At 40.9% G+C, this 19404-nt stretch overlaps 1 protein-coding gene across 4 annotated transcripts in view; it reads right to left on the bottom strand.

The window, feature by feature from the left end:
• Positions 1-1611: 1611 nt before the first annotated feature.
• Positions 1612-19404, bottom strand: part of LOC126297594 (protein Aster-B-like) — a 206066-nt gene continuing 188273 nt past the window's right edge. For all 4 annotated transcript variants that reach the window (XM_049988569.1, XM_049988570.1, XM_049988571.1 and 1 more), the window contains 4 exons: positions 6214-6402; positions 4312-4489; positions 2776-2896; positions 1612-2689 (listed from right to left, as the gene is read on the bottom strand). In XM_049988569.1, the coding sequence (XP_049844526.1) occupies positions 2498-2689; positions 2776-2896; positions 4312-4489; positions 6214-6402 (680 nt within the window). In that variant the 3' untranslated portion in view covers positions 1612-2497. The remainder of the gene's footprint in view (positions 2690-2775; positions 2897-4311; positions 4490-6213; positions 6403-19404) is intronic.

Genomic DNA, 19404 nt, shown 5'->3' with positions numbered 1-19404 from the left:
AGTGAAGAGACAGAACACAAGTCTTCATTCAATATCAGTGTCATTTCACATCCTTAACAGGAGCAGGGATGGAAAGCTTACACAGCAAAAGACTGTTGCCAAAATGTATAAACGACACAATAAAACTGTATGGTTTTTGTAATGTGTTTTCATGAGTCATTCACCTGACTACCATCATAATAGCATGCTAGAAACTACACAATACAGAAGGGGACTTCCTGATCAATGTAACCAACAAAATATTCCTCGAAACTGCAACAGCCTTGGATCTCAAATCCTAACAATGAACAATGACCAAGTTAAATTTCAATGACAGGCTCACACAAATCTGGCGCAAAAAACAACACAGTACACAGTCATTCTAAGACTTAAATAAATGCCTTGTACAATTTTTTCTATGAAACATGTTACTTCATTACAAAACACTAATTACTCTTAATAACAAGTGTTAAGCTATCTTCTTACATGCAGCACTGTGGAAATCAATGACTGCACCATGCATTCCAGAAAGTAAAATGATATTAGTGGTGGATACACAACACCAAATCAATTTTGTGACTGCTTATCCTGCTCATGATGGAGGAACACACTTATGGTTGGAAACTTAACCACGAGCTGAACTTTGAATTTAATTTTATGTTCTATACCCTTACAACCACTGATCTAACACCTTCAATGTGGTTTGGTAATGATATTTAACCCCTTCCCCCCTCCTAAAAAAAAGTATTCATTGTGAAGACACCATTGAATAAAAGAAGACTGAGATGAGTGTAACACACTTACTGTAACAGCCACAGCAGTAGCTAGAAAGGGTAGATGGAATAGCTGTGGTAGCCACCTCTACAACTGCTATTAATATTTTCTAGCAATATTTTGAAAGTGTTGGAGGGATGAAAGTGTGCATTTGCAAATAAATAATTATAATCTTTCTACAAATATGAAATTAAATTACACAACAAACTTATATTACACGAGACAATAGATCTGATAGTTATTCATAACCCTTAGTGACCCTTTTCTCTGTATGTGAAGTAAAATATGAACTTTATGTCACTGACTAGTTTCTGTTTCAAATTTTAGACATGGCAGATTCAGATCTGAGCTGAGAGTAAATTAATTTTTTCACAATAAGTATTAAAGTTATCAGTAAAATAATTCCTATGTAAGAATTCTATATTATACATTATTCAACGTCAAAATAATGATTACAGTAACGAAAGGGGCACCCAGTACAATGGAACTACTTGTGAAAATGACAGTACTGGTAACAGTAAAAACTATAATTATGATGGTAGTGGCAGCAGCAGTGGTAGCAGCAGTAAAAAATCAGTAACAACAACAACAACAACAACAACAGCCCATCATAACTACCAGCATCAGTACCAGGACCACTACCATGATAAAAACAGTCAACAGCATCTACTGCTCTGCTTAGAGTTAACAATTGCAATCTGCCACAAAAGTCTGTAACAAAGACAGATAGAAAAGCACAATAAAAATGTATGAATTTTGCAGTGTTTCATTAGTTCATTAAATCAGTGACCCACATCTTTACAATGCAAATTAATTTGTGCAACACCTGACTGACATATCACAAATAACTGGCATTCATTATTTAAATATTCAACAAATTTATTCAACGTATGACTTAATAAAATAAACTCAGTGCTAAGATAACCACAATAATAAATACAAACACTACTTATGACTGTCCTTGTACACTATTAGACAATGATACTGACGTGGCATACTGAACTTTGACTATCTATTCTAGTTCGACATAAATAAAGTATTTCCACTAGTTTAACGCCAGGTATAAAATTCACTTCACACCTATACACTGTTTTAACCTCAATACATATAAGATCAACTAATGTGCGTATGCACCCACCCATCCACCCACCCACGGATGCACGCACGCACCCCCCCCCCCCTCTCTCTCTCTCTCTCTCTCTCTCTCTCTCTCTCTCTCTCTCTCTCTCTCTCTCTCTCACACCCCTTCCCCCAAAACAACACACTCCTCCTCTCTTCAATACTGTAAGTTATAACTGTTTTGCACTGCCACAATATAACAACAAATTATTCTATTAAAAATATCAAAACTGCTATTTTAGTTGTCCATTATCGATGACAACTAGTATTTAACTATCACAGGTAAAAAACAGGAAAATTTTTCATACTCCTAACATTCAAAAGTGGCAACTTGAGTCTAACAGCTGAAAGTCACTTTTTTGCACCACATGTACACTAGAAAAATTTTCTTCAGGATATTTCTGCACAATCTCTCATGTAGGGTAAGAGTGATAAAATACTACTGCAGTCCCACACTTCCTACAGTTTTACAAATCCATATAAAACAAGGCATACTGCTCAAACTGAGCAGATGCACTTTGGGAACACATACAGAACACACACACTTATGTTTACAGCCTCTGGCCAACCCATACATTAAAAGGATAGCACTTTACAGTTTTACAGAAACTGCATACAATATGTGTTACAACTCTTGATTTTCTCCAGCATTTCGCGGTACAATGTTTACTGTTTGTTGTGGATATTTCACGGTCTGTTCAACATTTTTGTTGCTTGTAGTTTCCTCTTCTGCAACAGATTCCTTCAGTATAGATAATACTTTCTTGCTGACTAATGGATTAATACTGACTTGCAGCTCACTCAATGATTCTTCACTCTGTATGTACAAAAATTAAAAAACAAAATAGTTTAAGACAACACAGATACAATAAAATTTGTTAGTTTAGGAAATCTAAAGACTACCTGACGTAGTAACTGCACAGCAGCTTGCAGAACTTTCTGCCATTTTTGCATTTCAACGTTATGAAGAATCTCCTGTTGCTGTAGTAACCTCAACCACTCTTCATGAGATTTTGGTGGGTTTCTGCAATTGTGTAGAAAAGATAAAGTAGAATGAAATGTCTAACAATTGTAGTAAAATTTATTACCTAAGAATAGCTCACACAAAAACAACCAACCACAGTTGTGATGCCTACAAAGGGTTTGTGTAGGTAAAAATGATTCTTGAATGAAGTTTCGTTAATTGAATTATTTGATAGAATGCATGCGCATCTAAAAATGAAACACTACCTACAGGCTATTCGGTAATACTTTACTGCCTGAGAAGCCGAAAGCTGTTTAGTAATGCACTAATCTATCAGAGAATATCCAGAAGTCTAACTCATAAAATTAAAACATAAAAGGCCAGGAAAGAAACTGTGAAGTCCACTTCTGTTATAGAACTGTTGCAGAATATGATCTGTATGTCAACAGCGTCTTTACAACAAACACATGCAACATAATAATGAAAATTCTGGATACAAGGTACATAATTCAAAAGTAGGTCACCACTCACACTTGCAATGATGTACTGAATGGTCGACAAGCACATAAAAATGATTAACTGCTCTTACACTACATTCATATCAGGCCCCTTCATCAAGTGGACAAAGTTAATTTGTAAAGACACACATGCATTTCTAACACAACAGCACAAATTGTGCAGATGGAACCCATAGGCAACCAAGAGTGGGAAGAGGGGCAGTGCAGAGAGAAGAGACATCAGTTGTTTGTATAGAAGGGGAGAGAGAAGAAAGGCAGCAAGAAAGCAAGCAAGATTAAGTTTAACTTCTCATTGATGATAAGATCATTAGAGATACAACATAAGTTTGGATATGAGAAGGACAGTGAAAGAGCTGGGTCATGTCCTTTACAAAGGAACCATCTTAGCATTAATGTCAACTGATTTGTGGGAAAACCTCAATCTAGATGAACAGGAATTTGAGTTTTATTCTTCTCAAATTCAAGGGTAACATGGGAGAGAGCAAGAAGGGCAAGGCAGAGAGGAATAAGATTTCAAAAGCAGCAACAATTCCAGACTTCACTTCAGGAGAAAATGTACTCAGCTTTTTGTCCAAGTTTTACCACTCCAGGCATGATATGGACTGGTGAAGGTAAATGTGTGAAGCTTTACGCACTCATGCATGCATGTACACCCCCCCCCCCCCCCCCCACACACACACGAGAGAGAGAGAGAGAGATAGAAAGAGAGAGAGTGTGTGTGTGTGTGTGTGTGTGTGTGTGTGTGTGTGTGTGTGTGTGTGTGTGTGTGTGTGTAGCCAGCCAAAGTGAGAGGGACGTATCAAGACTTGCATTTACATAAGTAAGCCAACATAGCAGAATAATTCAAAGTATTAGAGTGTGCTGCAGAATACAACAATGTTCAGTTCTTTTTCCAAAGGGTTACTTATATTTAATATGAAACAATGAAGGAAAATAAATTTTGATGGAAAAGTTTACCTCATTACTTGCAGGTCCATTACAGAGAAAGGGTGATCTGTATGTTGTGTCCATTCCTCCAACATCCACAATTTGCAATACAAAAGCCCATTTAGGAACACAAGAACAGTAAGAACCACTACTAACGTCCATGCCAAGAAGTCTGGACCACTGCTTCGACCATCATTCAGATATGGCCCTGTAATCAGAAATATGAATATAATGATCACTCCTGTGCTGTTTTCACCATAGAAAGAGCATTCCTCGAAAGGGAGAGGGGTAGGGGTAGCGATAGGGATAGAGGGAGGGGGAGGTGAGACAGAGGGAAAGGGGAGACATAGAAGAAGAGTGGGGGGAAAAGTGGAGGAGAGACGGAGAGGGAGAGGGAGAGGGAGACGGAGACGGAGACGGAGACGGAGACGGAGAGGGAGAGGGAGAGGGAGAGGGAGAGGGAGAGGGAGAGGGAGAGGGAGAGGGAGAGGGAGAGGGAGAGGGAGAGGGAGAGGGAGAGGGAGAGGGAGAGGGAGAGGGAGAGGGAGAGGGAGAGGGAGAGGGAGAGGGAGAGGGAGAGGGAGAGGGAGAGGGAGAGGGAGAGGGAGAGGGAGAGGGAGAGGGAGAGGGAGAGGGAGAGGGAGAGGGAGAGGGAGAGGGAATTTGTATTATGCAAACCACTGTCAAGTGCATGGCCAAGGGTATTTCCCATTGTACCACTTATTACAGTATTATGTCTTCTTTCCTTTCCATCTGCACCTGGGTTGCAGGAAGAATGACTGCTTAAGGACCCCTGGAAGCACTGTAATTACCGTTGTCTAATTTTGTTTTAGTGGGTCCTAAAGGGAGCAACTTGTGATTGCAGGACATTCCTAGACTGCTCACTTATAGCTGGTCCTTTTGTGGGACAATTAGTACCTATCTTCAAACCTCTGCTAGCTCTGACCTCTCAGCATCTCCAAACAAACTTTGCTGCCTTTATCTATATATTTTAATATCCCCCATTAGTTTTATTTGTCCCCCTCCTTAGCTACGTGGTTAGCACGAGTGACTGTCATGCATGGAACGGGGTTCGATTCCCTATATTGCCAGGGATTTCTCCTAGGGGGACTGGGTGTGGGCTGTACTCAGCCTCGTGAGACCAACCAAGGAGCTACTTGACCAATTAGTAGTTGTTCCAAGGTCAAGTAACCCAACAATGACTGGGAGAGTTACACGCTGACCACATGTCCCTCTATACTGCATTCGATGATGCCCTGGCAGAGGAAGACATAGCGGCAGATTGGGCTTAACTGGCCCATCTACGGCCAGGACACACAACTTTAACTACTTTACCTTAATTCTATTTGGTATGGGCCCTTAGCAATATTCTAGGATGGGTCGCATAAGTGTTTTGTACGTAATGTTGTTTGTCTGTCACCTATTGTATCTACAATTGAGCCTTGGTGAGCATTTCAATAAATATCCCCTATAAATTGTTACACACAGGTACTTACACGAGTTGACCGATTTCAATTATGACATATTGATATTATAGTCGTCAATTGCACATTTCTGAACTTTTATGCAAGCTACCTATCTTTGCAAGACTTTGGAATCCTATCGAGACTTAACTGAATAATTGCGCAGATCTTTTGTTTTCTGACAGCACATCATTACAGATACCTTTATCATGTGTGCAAAAACAGAGGTTACAACGCTGTCTGCTAGGTCAGCAATGTACAACTGAACAGGAAGAGAAACAACACACTCCCCAGAGGCATGCCTGAAATTAGTTCTACATTTCTTATTGAGTTACTGTACAAGTCTGATGGCACAAAATAAATATTTTGAAACATATATTGCAAAAGAAAAATGTCAGTTACAGTTACTCAGTTTTAACTGAGTGCCAACAAAATGATAGGTGTTTAAATACAAGGGGGGTATGTATACTTGTTAGTGGGTGTCCAAGACGAGGTGTGGAATCTTCCAGAAGATTTGGACCAACTGTAGCACCTCGTCTGCGTCTTCTTGTTGTTTTCTTCTTGGAAATGTTGTCATGATCACATTCTACCTGAAGTGCCTTTGCTAGTGATCCATAGAAATCATCCAATCCAGCCCACGTATTCTTTTCAATAAAACCTTGAAATAAAAAGAAGTCTGGGTTGTTTTCAAACAAAAATCAACAAAGTTAAATAATGAAATATGAACAGCGGGTTGAAACAATTAAACAATAGTATTTAAGTATATTAGTGCTGTTCCAGTTTATATCACATAAATTTCATGTTTGCAGTTGTACTATTCACAACTAGTATGAAGTTACAATGTTATGAAAAGGATAATTGCTACTCACCATATAGTGTAGACGCTGAATTGCCAATAGGAGCAACAAAAAGACTGTCAGAAAGTGAGCTTTTGGGCAACAAGGGATTTGTTGAAAATAGACATCATACGCACAAGCACTCGCGCAAATGCAACTCACACACACACAGAACCACAGTCTCTAGCTGCTGAAGCCAGACAGTGAGCAGCAGTGCACGATGGAAGAGGTAACTGGGTGGTGGGGATAAGGAAGGGCTGGGACAGGATTGGGGAGGGATAGCTGCTTGCAGGAGCACAAAAAAAGGATGAGGTGGAGAGAGGGTAGTACAGCTAGGTACAGTTAGGAGGTTAGACGGAGAAGGGAGGGAGGAGGGGCTAGCTGAAAAGGAGGGAAGTAGAAAGACTGAAGGTGCTCTGGTGGAGTGTGCGTAGTGCTGGAATGGGAACAGGGAAGGGGCTAGATGGGTAAGGACAATAACTAAAGAAGGTTGAAGCCAGGAAGGTTACGAGAACATAGGATATATTGTAAGGAGGGTTCCCACTTAAGCAATTCAGGAATGCTGGTGTTAGTGGGAAGGATCGAGATGGCACAGGCTGTGAACCAGTCACTGAAATGAAGAATGTAATCTCGGGCAGCATGCTCAGCAACAAAGTGGTCCCGCTGTTTCTTGGCCACAGTTTGTTGGTGACCATCCATGCTTACGGCTGCTTTGATTCATTGATGACATCTTTGCGATCTGGACTGAGGAAGAGGACAACCTCTCCACATTCGTCCAGAACATCAATACCTTCTCACCCAATCACTTCATCTGGTCCTACTCAACTCAACTTCCTCGATGTTGATCTCCACCTCAAAGATGACTACATCAGTACCTCTGTCCATTTCATATCTACCAACCACTACCGACACCTCCACTTTGACAGCTGCCATCCATTCCACACCAAGAAGTCCCTTCCATACAGCCCTGCCACACCTTGCATCTGTTATGACAAGTGGTCCCTCTCGAAATATACCAAGGGTCTCCCTGACGCCGTCATGAACTGTTGATTGGTTGGCTGGTTGCTTGGGTTGGTTGGTTTGAAAGAGGGGGGAAGGGACCAAACTACAAGATAATCGGTCCCTTGTTCGAAGAAAATAATGCCACAAGGGTGAGAATGAGACAGTGAGACTTACACCAGAAAACAGAATGTAAGGAAACACCACAACAATGACTGAAGGGCAACAAACACTTAAATGGACAAAAGGGGACAAGAAAACCACAAAGACACAAGAAACAGGTAGAAGAGGTTAAAACAAGAAAGCAGATTACCATGGCTGGCTGACCATGAGGATAAAAAGGAAAAGCGAGCCACTCTGCAACACATTAAAACCTGGCCGATGCGAGAGATGAGCCGCCCCACATAGCCCCTGTTCCCAACCACCTGCCTCATGGCTCATATCCCTGTGGTAGACCTAGATGCAAGACCTGCCCAATACGGCCTCCCACCACCACCTACTTCAGTCTGGTCACAAGCATCACCTATCCCATCAAAGGCATGGCTCATTGTGAAACCAATCATGTGATCTACAAGGTGAGCTGCTACCACTGTGCTGCATTCTATGTGGGCCTGACAACCAACAAGCTGTCTGTCCACATGAATGGCGCAAACTGTGACCTAGGAACAGCTGGGTCATCCCATTGCTGAGAACTGCACCCACCATGACGTTCTTTATTTCTGTGACTATTTCACAGCCTGTACCATCTGGACCCTTCTCACCAAAATCAGCTTTTCTGAAATGTGCAGGTGGGACCTCTCCATGAAATACATCCTACATTCCCATATTCCAGCACTACATAGCCCTCTATTCCACCAACACATCCTCGGTCATTTTAATTCTCACCTTTTCCACTAACCCCCACCTCAATTGTCTAATCTCCCGACTGCACCTAGCTGCCCTACCCTCTCTCCACCTGTCCCTGTATGCTCCCACAAGCAGCACTTTACCATCCCCAACCCCTATCCTGCTATCCTTCCGCTCCTTGTCCCAGTGTTGCCCTTACCCCAACCACCTGGTTGCCTCTCCCATCATGCACTGCTGCTCACAGTCTGACTTCAGCAGCAAGAGACTGTGGTTGTGTGTGTGTGTGTGTGTGTGTGTGTGTGTGTGTGTGTGTGTGTGTGTGTGTTTTCTATTTTTGATAAAGGCCTTGTTGGCCAAAATCTCACTTTCTGACAGTCTTTTTGTTGTGCTTATCTGCGACTCAGCATCTCTGCTACATGGTAAATAGCAACCATCCTCGTGAACATCAACTATCCTAGTGAGTAGCAACTGTTCTTTTCATAATATTGTTACATTCCATCCTGGATTTTCCATTGTTTAATGTAGAAAGTTAATCAGAAGGGAAATAGTGCACTCAAGTTTAAATTTGTTTACAGTAAACATGATAGAGTTGATCTCTATTTATTTGTTTACATTTCTAATTTTTGCACAAGGCTAAGTACTCGAGTACATAAGTGTTATACACAGAAAATTATACAAATCTGATTTTGCTTAAGTTTGTACAAGATTATTTAATTTTAGAAGTCTCGACCAGCCAGCTTAATTTGTTTAATCTGCAAGCAAAAATACAGCTGTAACAGGCCACTAATACATACAAACACGTACAAGGTGCCAAAATAAAACTAATCCACAAAATAAGGCTGACACTAAACTCACCCTTGTTAATGAAAAAGAGACCTGCCAAATCAAGTGCTGGAGACCATGATATTGATGTAACAGTTAGACATTGTCACATCTTTGTGCATCACTCACATGCTCTTTCCCTAGTACTTTACTGTGTGATTATGTCTGAGTGAGATGAGCAGTCATGTAAGTGACCACTTGAATGTTAACACAAAATGGTACTCACAGTAAAAGACTGCACATACACTGTTGAGCATTATGTAAAACACAATTCACGTACAGTGTGTGTGTGGTTCCATTAGAGCTAGAGAGTAAGACTGGAAGTCTTTTGGCAAACTTCCAGCAAAGTCTGCAATGCAAAACACAGTGACAAAATAGTGCAAAACAGGGTCTGTAGAGAATAAAAACTGTAACTATCCAAAGATAACCAAACATTGCCCAAGCAAAGGTCAGCCTGGAATAATGTCTGATAAAATCTCAATGCCATTTATCTGCGCAAGTGGCAATTAAGAGATTGTTGTGTCAAAACATCATCAGAAAGGAGTCGAATTTGTATCCTTACAAATTTACTGTTGTGCGTGAGTTAAGGCATCCAGATGAAATTTCATGTGACGAGTTCTGCCAGAAGTTTGAGTGAAGTGGGATCAGGAATTTTGGAACCTCAGTTTTTTCATTTCTTCAATTGAGACCTAGTACGGCTATGTGAACTCACAGAACATGCATCATTACCCATCAGAAAACCCTTATCCATACTTCGAAGAACCCTTGAACATTCTGAAGATTTGGTGTGCAAATGCTTGCAGTTTTTTCACTACAATGTTAATGCTACTCAAAATGTCCAGAAACATTTTAATGTGTACATGGGTCGAGTCAGAGAAGATGAACAACTGTACGGATATTTTCAGCAAGACAGAGCAAAAGCACACACTACCACGACAACTTTGTCATGAGTGCATGTGATTTTCAGTGAGGAGAGGTCAATCAGCAGAGATGCTGTTACCTCCTGGCCACCTCCATCATCTGATTAGCCCCTTTGATTTTTACCTGGGTGGCAAATTGGAGAGTAAGATATATTCAGATCACACACACACACACACACACACACACACACACACACTGAAAGAGAAATAATGGAACACTGAACACATTATTGCTGTTATACTCAGGCAGGGCTGCTACAAGTGTCTCACAGTTTAATAAATCTAGCAGAGTGCTTCATCAATGTCAATGGTGGACATTTCCAGCATCTTCTGTGTAGGTGTGCAGGTACTGTGAATTGGGGTTTCACTGGAGTGAATGTAGTGGGACAGAAGAAAGGATTTCTAGTGAGGACCTCACAAAGAGATGTACGTTGTATGAAAATTACAGCAATATTCCAGAAAAAGAGGTGAATATTTGTGCTCTTCAGGAAGACATTAAAGCTGCAACAATAGAATTAGGTAGTTGAGCTAAAGGAAAGATCTAGACTGTAATCTGTAGAGGAGGAGCCTCACTCAGCTGTAGAAGAAAGTAGTGTACAGCATACCATTAAAAAGAAATCAAGAGAAAGTTGGAAACAATATGGATTAAAAAAGGAAAGGTTTTACTACATCTTCAAGAAAAACTATGATCAAGTACCAGGTCATAAGTGCTGTAAAATTTAGAGCTAGCCTTTGTCAAGTACTTGAGGATATGGAGGCACTAACTAGGGATTTGAGTGAAGAGGACCAAATACTGATACATGGGAGAGCGAGTACAAAGTAAATACACTTCAATTATCAACATTTTAAAAGTAAATTGTTAAAGTATTCGAAATAAAGTTCCTGAATTTACTGCCCTCTAGGAACACTCAACTTAATCTCTGAACAGAGAGCTGACTGGATCCTGAAGTAGAAAGCTCTGAAATATTTAGAGAGGCATGGAATGTATATTGAAATGACAGATTAGATGTTCAAAGAGGGGGGAGTGTTCAATGTGGTTGGCAAAAATATTGTTTCTGTCAAGGTCAAAATTGATTCTGACTGTGAATTTATCACGAGGTTTGTAACAGGTCTAGGTGAACTACAGTTCCTTTTCATGCTTCTTAACGGCCACCTGATTCCACCTTGACACTTTTAAAGTCATTCGAAGAATGTCTATGTTCAATAGAGAGAAGATACCCAGATAGTGCAATATTAGTTGGAGGCATGTTTTACCTACCAAGTACTGAGACATCTATGGATTCATTGCATGTGGTCCAGACAGTCTTGAGAGGTACTTTTGAACATGCTTTCTGGAAACTGCCCTGAACAACTTGTTAGAGATCCCACACACAATGGAAATATTTTAGACATTGTAATTACAAACAGGCCTACTGACAATTTCAGTACAGAAATGGGCATTAACAATCCTGATATCACAGTGACAATGGTTACTTAAAGTTAACAGACTCATCAAGAAAGCTGGGAGAGTATTTATGCTAGAATACGCAGATAAGCAGTTGTTAGTATCCCACTTACACAATGAATGGGCATCATTTAGTTTGAATATAACAGACAAAGAGGAATTATGGGCAAAGTTTAACCAAGTAAGCAGATTATGGATGGAAAAGACCATTTGTGGTTTCATAATCAAATCTGGAAAATGCTGAGGAAGCAGAGATTGTTGTATTCTCAGTTTAAAAAAGAATGTGCCAATGTTGACAGGTAGAAAGTTAGTACGAATTTGTGCATTCATAAGAAGATTACTGTATCATCATATCTTAGCAAAAGGTCTTGCTGATAACCTGAGAAAATTTTGCCCTTACATAAAATAGCTAAGCAGGTTGACTGTTTCCATCCAGTCACTCGTTGACCATTCTGGGGTGACAACAGAAGACAATAATAGGAAAGTTGAAGTTTTAAATTCCTCCTTTAAGAGTCATTCATGAGAGTACTCTACAGCATTTGGGGTCATCCAGATGTTACTCACAACCTGCCCTCACACCTCTACTTCTGCCAGTCCCTCATCCCCTGCCTTCCAAATTTCACAGAAGTTCTCCTGCTAAAGCTGCGGGAGTAGCACTCCTGGAAGAAAGGTTACTGTGAAGGCATGCCTCAGCCACAGCCTGGGGATGTTTCCGGAATGAATTTTTCACTCTGAAGGGGTATGTTTGCTGAAATTAAACTCTCTGGCAGATTACAACTGTGTGCTGAGCTGAGACTCGAACTCGAGACCTTTGCCTTCCATGGGCGAGTGCTCTACTGACTGAGTTACCCAACGACCCAGGACCTATCCTCACAGCTCTATTTCCACCAGTACCCCATCTCATCTCCTACCTTCCCAACTTCACAAAAGTTCTCCTGCAAAACCTGCAGCTTCAGCACTCCTAGAAGAAAGGATATTGCAGAGGCATAACTTAGCCACAGCCTGGAAGATGTTTCCAGAATAAAATTTTCACTCTGCAGCTGAGTATGTGCTGATATGAAACTTTCTGACACTTCCTGGCACACAGTTTTAATCTGACAGAAAGTTTCACATCAATGCATACTCCACTGTAAAGTGAAAAATTCATTCTGGAAATATCCCCAAGCTGTGGCCAAGGCATGTCTCTGCAATATCCTTTCTTCCAGGAGTGCTAGTCCTGCAAGTTTCACAGGAGAACTTCAGTGAAGTTTGGAAGGTAGGAGATGGGGTACTGGCAGAAGCAGAGCTTTGAAGGTAGACCATGAGTTGCGCTTGGGTAGCTCAGTCGGCACAGCAGTCGTCCACGAAAGGCCAAGGTCTCTAGTTCAAGTCTCAGCCTGGTACACAGTTTTAATCTACCAGCAAGTGGAAAATTCACTCTGGAGTTGTATTGCTAATTGCATAAATCTATCTGATCTTACTTTTCTGATATGTATTTTAGGATGTTTGAAAATGGCTTCATGACTAACACTGTACAACAATGAGGATAAAAAAAAACCTGATTCCTCATTTAGTTTTAAATCTGTAGTGCATACATCCAAATATCACTTCAATGAAAGGGCACATCTCCAGCCGAACCATTTAGTGATCACCTGTCAGCATGCAAACAATTTTTAGTTAAAATATGGCATAATGTTGTAGTGGTGCTACATTTGTTGCATTCTATAGGCTCTTCGTGATACAGGAGAAAACTGTGGGTTAAATGGCATCTACATCTATACCTCACAAGCCTCCTCATCGTGAGTGGCAGAGGGTACTTTGTGCTGCAGTGTCACTTCCCCTTCCTCCTGTTCCAGTCGTCAGTGTTTTGGGGGAAGAATGATTGTTGGTAAGCCTCTGTGTAGGCTCAAATCTCTCTGATTTTATCTTCAAGGTCTTTTTCTGAGATACACATAGAAGGAAGCTATATACTTCTCTACTCTTCTAGGAATGTATGCTCTGAGATTTTGTCAGTAAAACACACCATGACGTGGAATGCCTCTTTTGCAGTATCTAGCACAGGAATTGGTTGAGCATCTCTGCGACATTTTCGTGCTTACAAAATGAACCTGTAATGAGAGGTGCTCATTGTCTTCAGATCTTCTGTATTTCCTATTTCAATCCTACTTAGAAAGCATCGCTAATGTGAAACGCAACTCGCCCTTTTTTCACGATATCTTGCGAACCATGGATGAAGGGTATCAGACCGCTGCCATATTCCTTGACTTCCGGAAAGCATTTGACTCCTAAGGTACGAGCATATGGGACTGGTTCCCAAATATGTGAGTGACTCGAAGACTTCTTAAGTAATAGAAGCCAGTACGTTGTCCTCGATGGTGAGTGTTCATCGGAGGTGAGGGTATCATCTGGAGTGCCCCAGGGAAGTGTGGTAGGTCCGCTGTTGTTTTCTATCTACATAAATGATCTTTTGGACAGGGTGGACAGCAATGTGCGGCTGTTTGCTGATGATGCTGTGGTGTACGGGAAAGTGTCATCGTTGAGTGACTGTAGGAGGATACAAGATGACTTGGACAGGATTTGTGATTGGTGTAAAGAATGGCAGCTAACTCTAAATATAGATAAATGTAAATTAATGCAGATGAATACGAAAAAGGATCCCGTAATGTTTGACTACTCCATTAGTAGTGTAGTGCTTGACACAGTCACGTCGATTAAATATTTGGGCGTAACATTGCAGAGCGATATGAAGTGGGACAAGCAAGTAATGGCAGTTGTGGGGAAGGTGGATAGTCATCTTCAGTTCATCGGTAGAATTTTGGGAAGATGTTCATCTGTAAAGGAGACTACTTATAAAACACTAATACGACCTATTCTTGAATACTGCTTGAGCGTTTGGGATCCCTATCAGGTCGGATTGAGGGAGGACATAGAAGCAATTCAGAGGCGAGGTGCTAGATTTGTTACTGGTAGGTTTGATCGGCACACGAATGTTACGGAAATGCTTCAGGAACTCGGATGGGAGGCTCTAGAGGAAAGGAGTATTCTTTTCGTTAATTGCTACTGAGGAAATTTAGAGAACCAGCATCTGAGGTTGACTGCACTACAATTTTACTGCTGCCAACTTATATTTCACGGAAAGACCACAAAGAGAAGATAAGAGAGATTAGGGCTCACACAGAGGCATATAGGCAGTCATTTTTCCCTCATTCTGTTTGGGAGTGGAATAGGGAGAGAAGATGCTAGTTGTGGTATGAGGTACCCTCCGCCACGCACCTTATGGTGGATTGCAGAGTATGTATGTAGATGTAGATGTACTTGGTAAATCTCCCGGACTGACGAGCAAATATTTATGTGTTGGTTGAACAAGTGTTTTGTAAGCTACCTCCTTTTTTGATGGACTAAATTTCCTGAAGATTCTTCTAATAAATCTCAGTCTGGCATCTTTCTTACTCACCTTAAATTTTATGTGGTTGTTCCACTTCAAACTGCTCTGCATGCATACTCCTAGATTTTTATGGAAGTAATTGCTTCCAGTGATTGTTCTGCAGTCGCATAGTCATACAATAACGGTTCATTCTGTCTATGTAAACACAATATGTTACATTTGTTTATGTTTAGGGTCAATTGCTACTCCCTGTTCCTAGCATCAGTCCTCTGTAAGTCTTCCTGCATTTCGCTACAATTTTCTAGGAGTGCAACTTCTCTGGATACAACTGCATCATCTGCAAAAAGCCTCATTGAACTTCCAATGTTATCGTTTATACATATTGTGAAAGTAATGGGTCTTATAACAGCCCCCTGGGATACACCTGAAGTTACTTTTATGTCTACAGATTTCTCTCTGTTGAAAATGACATGCTGTGTTCTGTTCACTAGAATCTCCTGAATCCAGTCACACACAGCTGATCTGATGGTCTGCAGACTTGTGTTTTGTAAGCAGTAAGGAACCATATTAAATGCCTTCTGGAAGTCAATGAATACAGCATCTACCTGTACCCTTGCGTCTACTGCTTTCTGGGTCTTGTGGATGAACAGGATGTGTTGGGTTTCATACGATTGTTGTTTTTGAAACCCATGTTGATTGCCACAGAGCAGGTTTTCGGTCTTCAGAAATGTTGTAATAGATGAGCATAAAACATGGTCCAAATTCTAAAACAGTCAGTTGTCAAGAGACATAGACTTATAGTTCTGTGCATCTGTTTGACAATCCTTTTTCACAATAGGAATGACCTGAGCTTTTTCCAATGACCAGAAACGCTTTACTCCTCCAGAGACGTATGGTACACTGCTGCCAGAGGAGGGCAAGTTCTTTTGCATACTCTATGCAGAATCAAACTGGTACCCTGTCAGGTCCAGTGGCCGTTTTTCTATTGAGTGGTTTCAGCTGCTTTTCTATCCCATGGCCACTTATTTCTGTATCTGCCACTTTGTCATTTGTACGATGATTTAAACGAGAAACTACAGTGTGACCTTCCGCTGCTAAATACGAGGGCTATCCACAAAGTACATTATGTTTTCATTTGTGTCCGTTAGCAGCAGGGCTAGTGCGGCCATATTGGTGTCAAGGCATTCCGTCACTCAGTCTCCATCCTGCCGTGCTAGTGAGAGGTTCGTGCAGTACTCTGTTCAGTTACTGTGACAGTTTGAAATGTCAGCGTTAATTGAAAATGCAGCAAAGTGTTAAGTGCGTGCTGTAATAAGGTTTCTGACTGCAAAAAACTGTACATCGATAGAAATCTATCGGCAGCTTTGTGAAGTGTATGGGGACAACATAATCACTGAAGGTGGAGTGCGTCAATGGGTCATAAAATTTAAAAATGGCCAAACTAACATTCACGATGAAGAGCGAAGTGGAAGACCCAGCATAGTGATTGCCGAACTTGTCGAAAAAGTCGATGCCGCGGTCCATGAAAACCGTAATTTCACAATAACGGAACTCTCTATGAGTTTTCCACAAATTTCACGAAGTTTGTTGCACGAAATCATTACCGAAAAGCTTGGTTACCACAAGTTTTGTGCAAGATGGATACCAAAAATCTTGACAGAGATTCACAAAAATTAGCGAATGGCTGCAGCGTTAATGTTTTTGGATGCTTACGAGAAAGATGGCGACTCATTACGCGATCACATAGTTACTGCTGACGAAACATGAGTTAAGCATGTGAAGTGCGAGACAAAATTGCAGTCAATGCAGTGGGGGCACAGAAATTCTCCCCCAAAACCCAAGAAATGCATGCAGACAATGTCGGCAAGGAAGGTGATGGCGACTGTCTTTTTGGACAGAAAAGGTGTGATTTTTGTGGATTTCCTGGAAAGATGCACTACAATAAACTCTCAAAGGTATTGCAAACTCTGCACAACCTCAGAAGAGCAATCAAAAACAAGTTAAGGGAAAGTTGGGCTCAAAGATCTTGCTGATTCACGACAATGCCCGGGCCCACACGGCAAATGCCACTCGTGAAGTTCTCGAATCTTTTAAGTGGGAGTTGTTTCCTCATCCGCCGTACAGTCTCGACCTGGTACCGAGCGACTTTCACTTAATCCCAGCAATGAAGAAGTGGTTGGCTACGCAGCGTTTTGATGACGACACACAGCTTCAAGAAGAGGTAACCACGTGGTTGAAGGTGCAGGCGGCCAAATTTTATGACAAAGGAATTTCCAAGCTCGTCCATCGCTACAATAAGTGCCTTAATTTAAATGGAAACTATGTAGAATAGTAGTATATATGTGTGGCTTTCATCTGTATATATATATATATATATATATATATATATATATATATATATATATATATATATATTCCAATACTTTTTTTATTTTTAATTCCAAAACGTAATGTACTTTGTGGATAGCCCTCATAGTTTTGGATAAATAGGTCTAGTATTGTGACCTTTCCTAAGTCCTCCTTTGTTTCATTGCCATTATGGTCACAGAGTATCTTGACAGAAGGTTTTGATCTGTTTACTGATTTAACAGAAGAACAAAACTTCCTAGGATTTTCTGTCCCATCAACAGATAAAATTAATTTTAAATTCACTGAATATGTCATACATGGCTCTCCTTTTTTATAATTTTGGCTCATTTAGGTTTTGTTTGTCTGTGATTCTTTTGCTGCATTTAAATTTGCAATGCAGATCTCTGCTTTTGTAGCAGTGCCATATACCAACTCAAGCTACAAGTATCTGTTTTTCAGAGTGACTGAATGGGAGTACACCACAGCTGGCAGGAGAGAGGTTCAGTTTAACCACTTCACCAGTAACACAAATGGCTGTAGGGGGGCTCTGCATGATGGCACTAAACATTCATCATAAGCCTGCTCAGCAGCTGCACTTGTGATCTCATTACTATGAATTTCAACATGCCCCAGTACCAACAGAATGACACTTCTACACCCTACTTCTCTAGAGGAAATGGTGTCCTGTATACTCTGAATATGATTCTCTGCTGGATACTTTCTCTTTGTGCTCCGCAGAGTACCCTGTGTGCGGGAGCAGATATGGAAAGTTTTTGAACGTGCAGATCTCATCTGCTTTAGAGCCTAGTGATGACTGTTCCATAAAACTGTTTACACATGACTTGTCTGGTCTCCACACTTTTCTCTGAGACACTTTCAGCAAGTGTGATAGCCACGTGAGGGTGTGATCAAATGTGACATCCATGAATCTGACAGGCTGAAACTGAGAATGTGCTATTACTATACAGTACTCATGTCCAAAAACTGTGACTGTGAGACACACACACACACACACACACACACACACACACACACACACATTTGTATTCATGCAAACTGAAAAATTTGGCATTTGTGCCCAACCCTCCCATCTCTGTTTCCTGTGGAGACAACTCCAAAAGTGCCAGGTTGTCAAAGGTAGAATGGTACCTGCGAAACCCACACTTAGCAGCAATTTACCATCCACTCAGCGGCCTTTCCTGCAAATTTTAACACAGCAAGATTAAAGCAATTTCTTACATAATTTCCCTGTGTTTAGGAGTGGTATCATGCCGACTTCCTTCCATGAAGCTGCGATATAGTCCCTGCAATGGTATGTGGTTGCAATATCAAGGAGGACTTAATTTCATTCCTCACACAGCTGATACATCATGCTTTGCATAGTCACCTACAACCAGGAATGGCCAGGAGAGTTACATGATGAGAACTATGGGACCTTTATTATCAAATGGCTCAAGAGGTAGGAAATATGTTACTCATATGGTGATTTTCATCTATATGACCACAGCTACTGGCTGATGGTGGTGCGGGAAAGGTGAGATGTTATATGTGTTATTAATTAATAGTATCACACTTAGTCCACTGACCACTAAGATCATCTTTCCTGTGGAGACTGTAGCTTTCTAGCACAATGGCACAGTAGTTTTCAAGTGTCTCTCCTCAAGACATAGGCACAGTGGTCTTTTTTGTGCACGAAGTTTTTGCTGCCCCATCTGAGTTCTGAAGCTATTCCATGTTCTGTTGAATTACCACAGCAATTGATATTTGAGGGTTTTCTTTTTTCACATCTTAAATGACAGGGTAAACAGTAGTCTCTGAATTTTGGTTCCTCTGTTGGGACATTGATGTCCACATTGCCTTCACAATTGGACAGTAATATTGCACAGCAATTCAATGGTTTTAATCTGATTTCCTTGTCATTAGTTCACTTTTGGTTGGACTTTTCTAATTTACTTGGAGGTGGTGGAGATTATACACACAAGAACACCTACTCTTTAGATTCTAATGGCTGAATATTATTTGCAAGGATCCTTGGTCTCTCGTCACTTGGAGAGTTCGAGAGGAAGCAGCTGCAGGTACA

This window comes from Schistocerca gregaria, chromosome X (assembly GCF_023897955.1).
Source record: "Schistocerca gregaria isolate iqSchGreg1 chromosome X, iqSchGreg1.2, whole genome shotgun sequence".
In the NCBI taxonomy this organism is placed as follows: Eukaryota; Metazoa; Arthropoda; class Insecta; order Orthoptera; family Acrididae; genus Schistocerca; species Schistocerca gregaria.
Note: the sequence above shows the minus strand (reverse complement) of the source record. Positions and strands in the feature narration are given on the sequence as shown.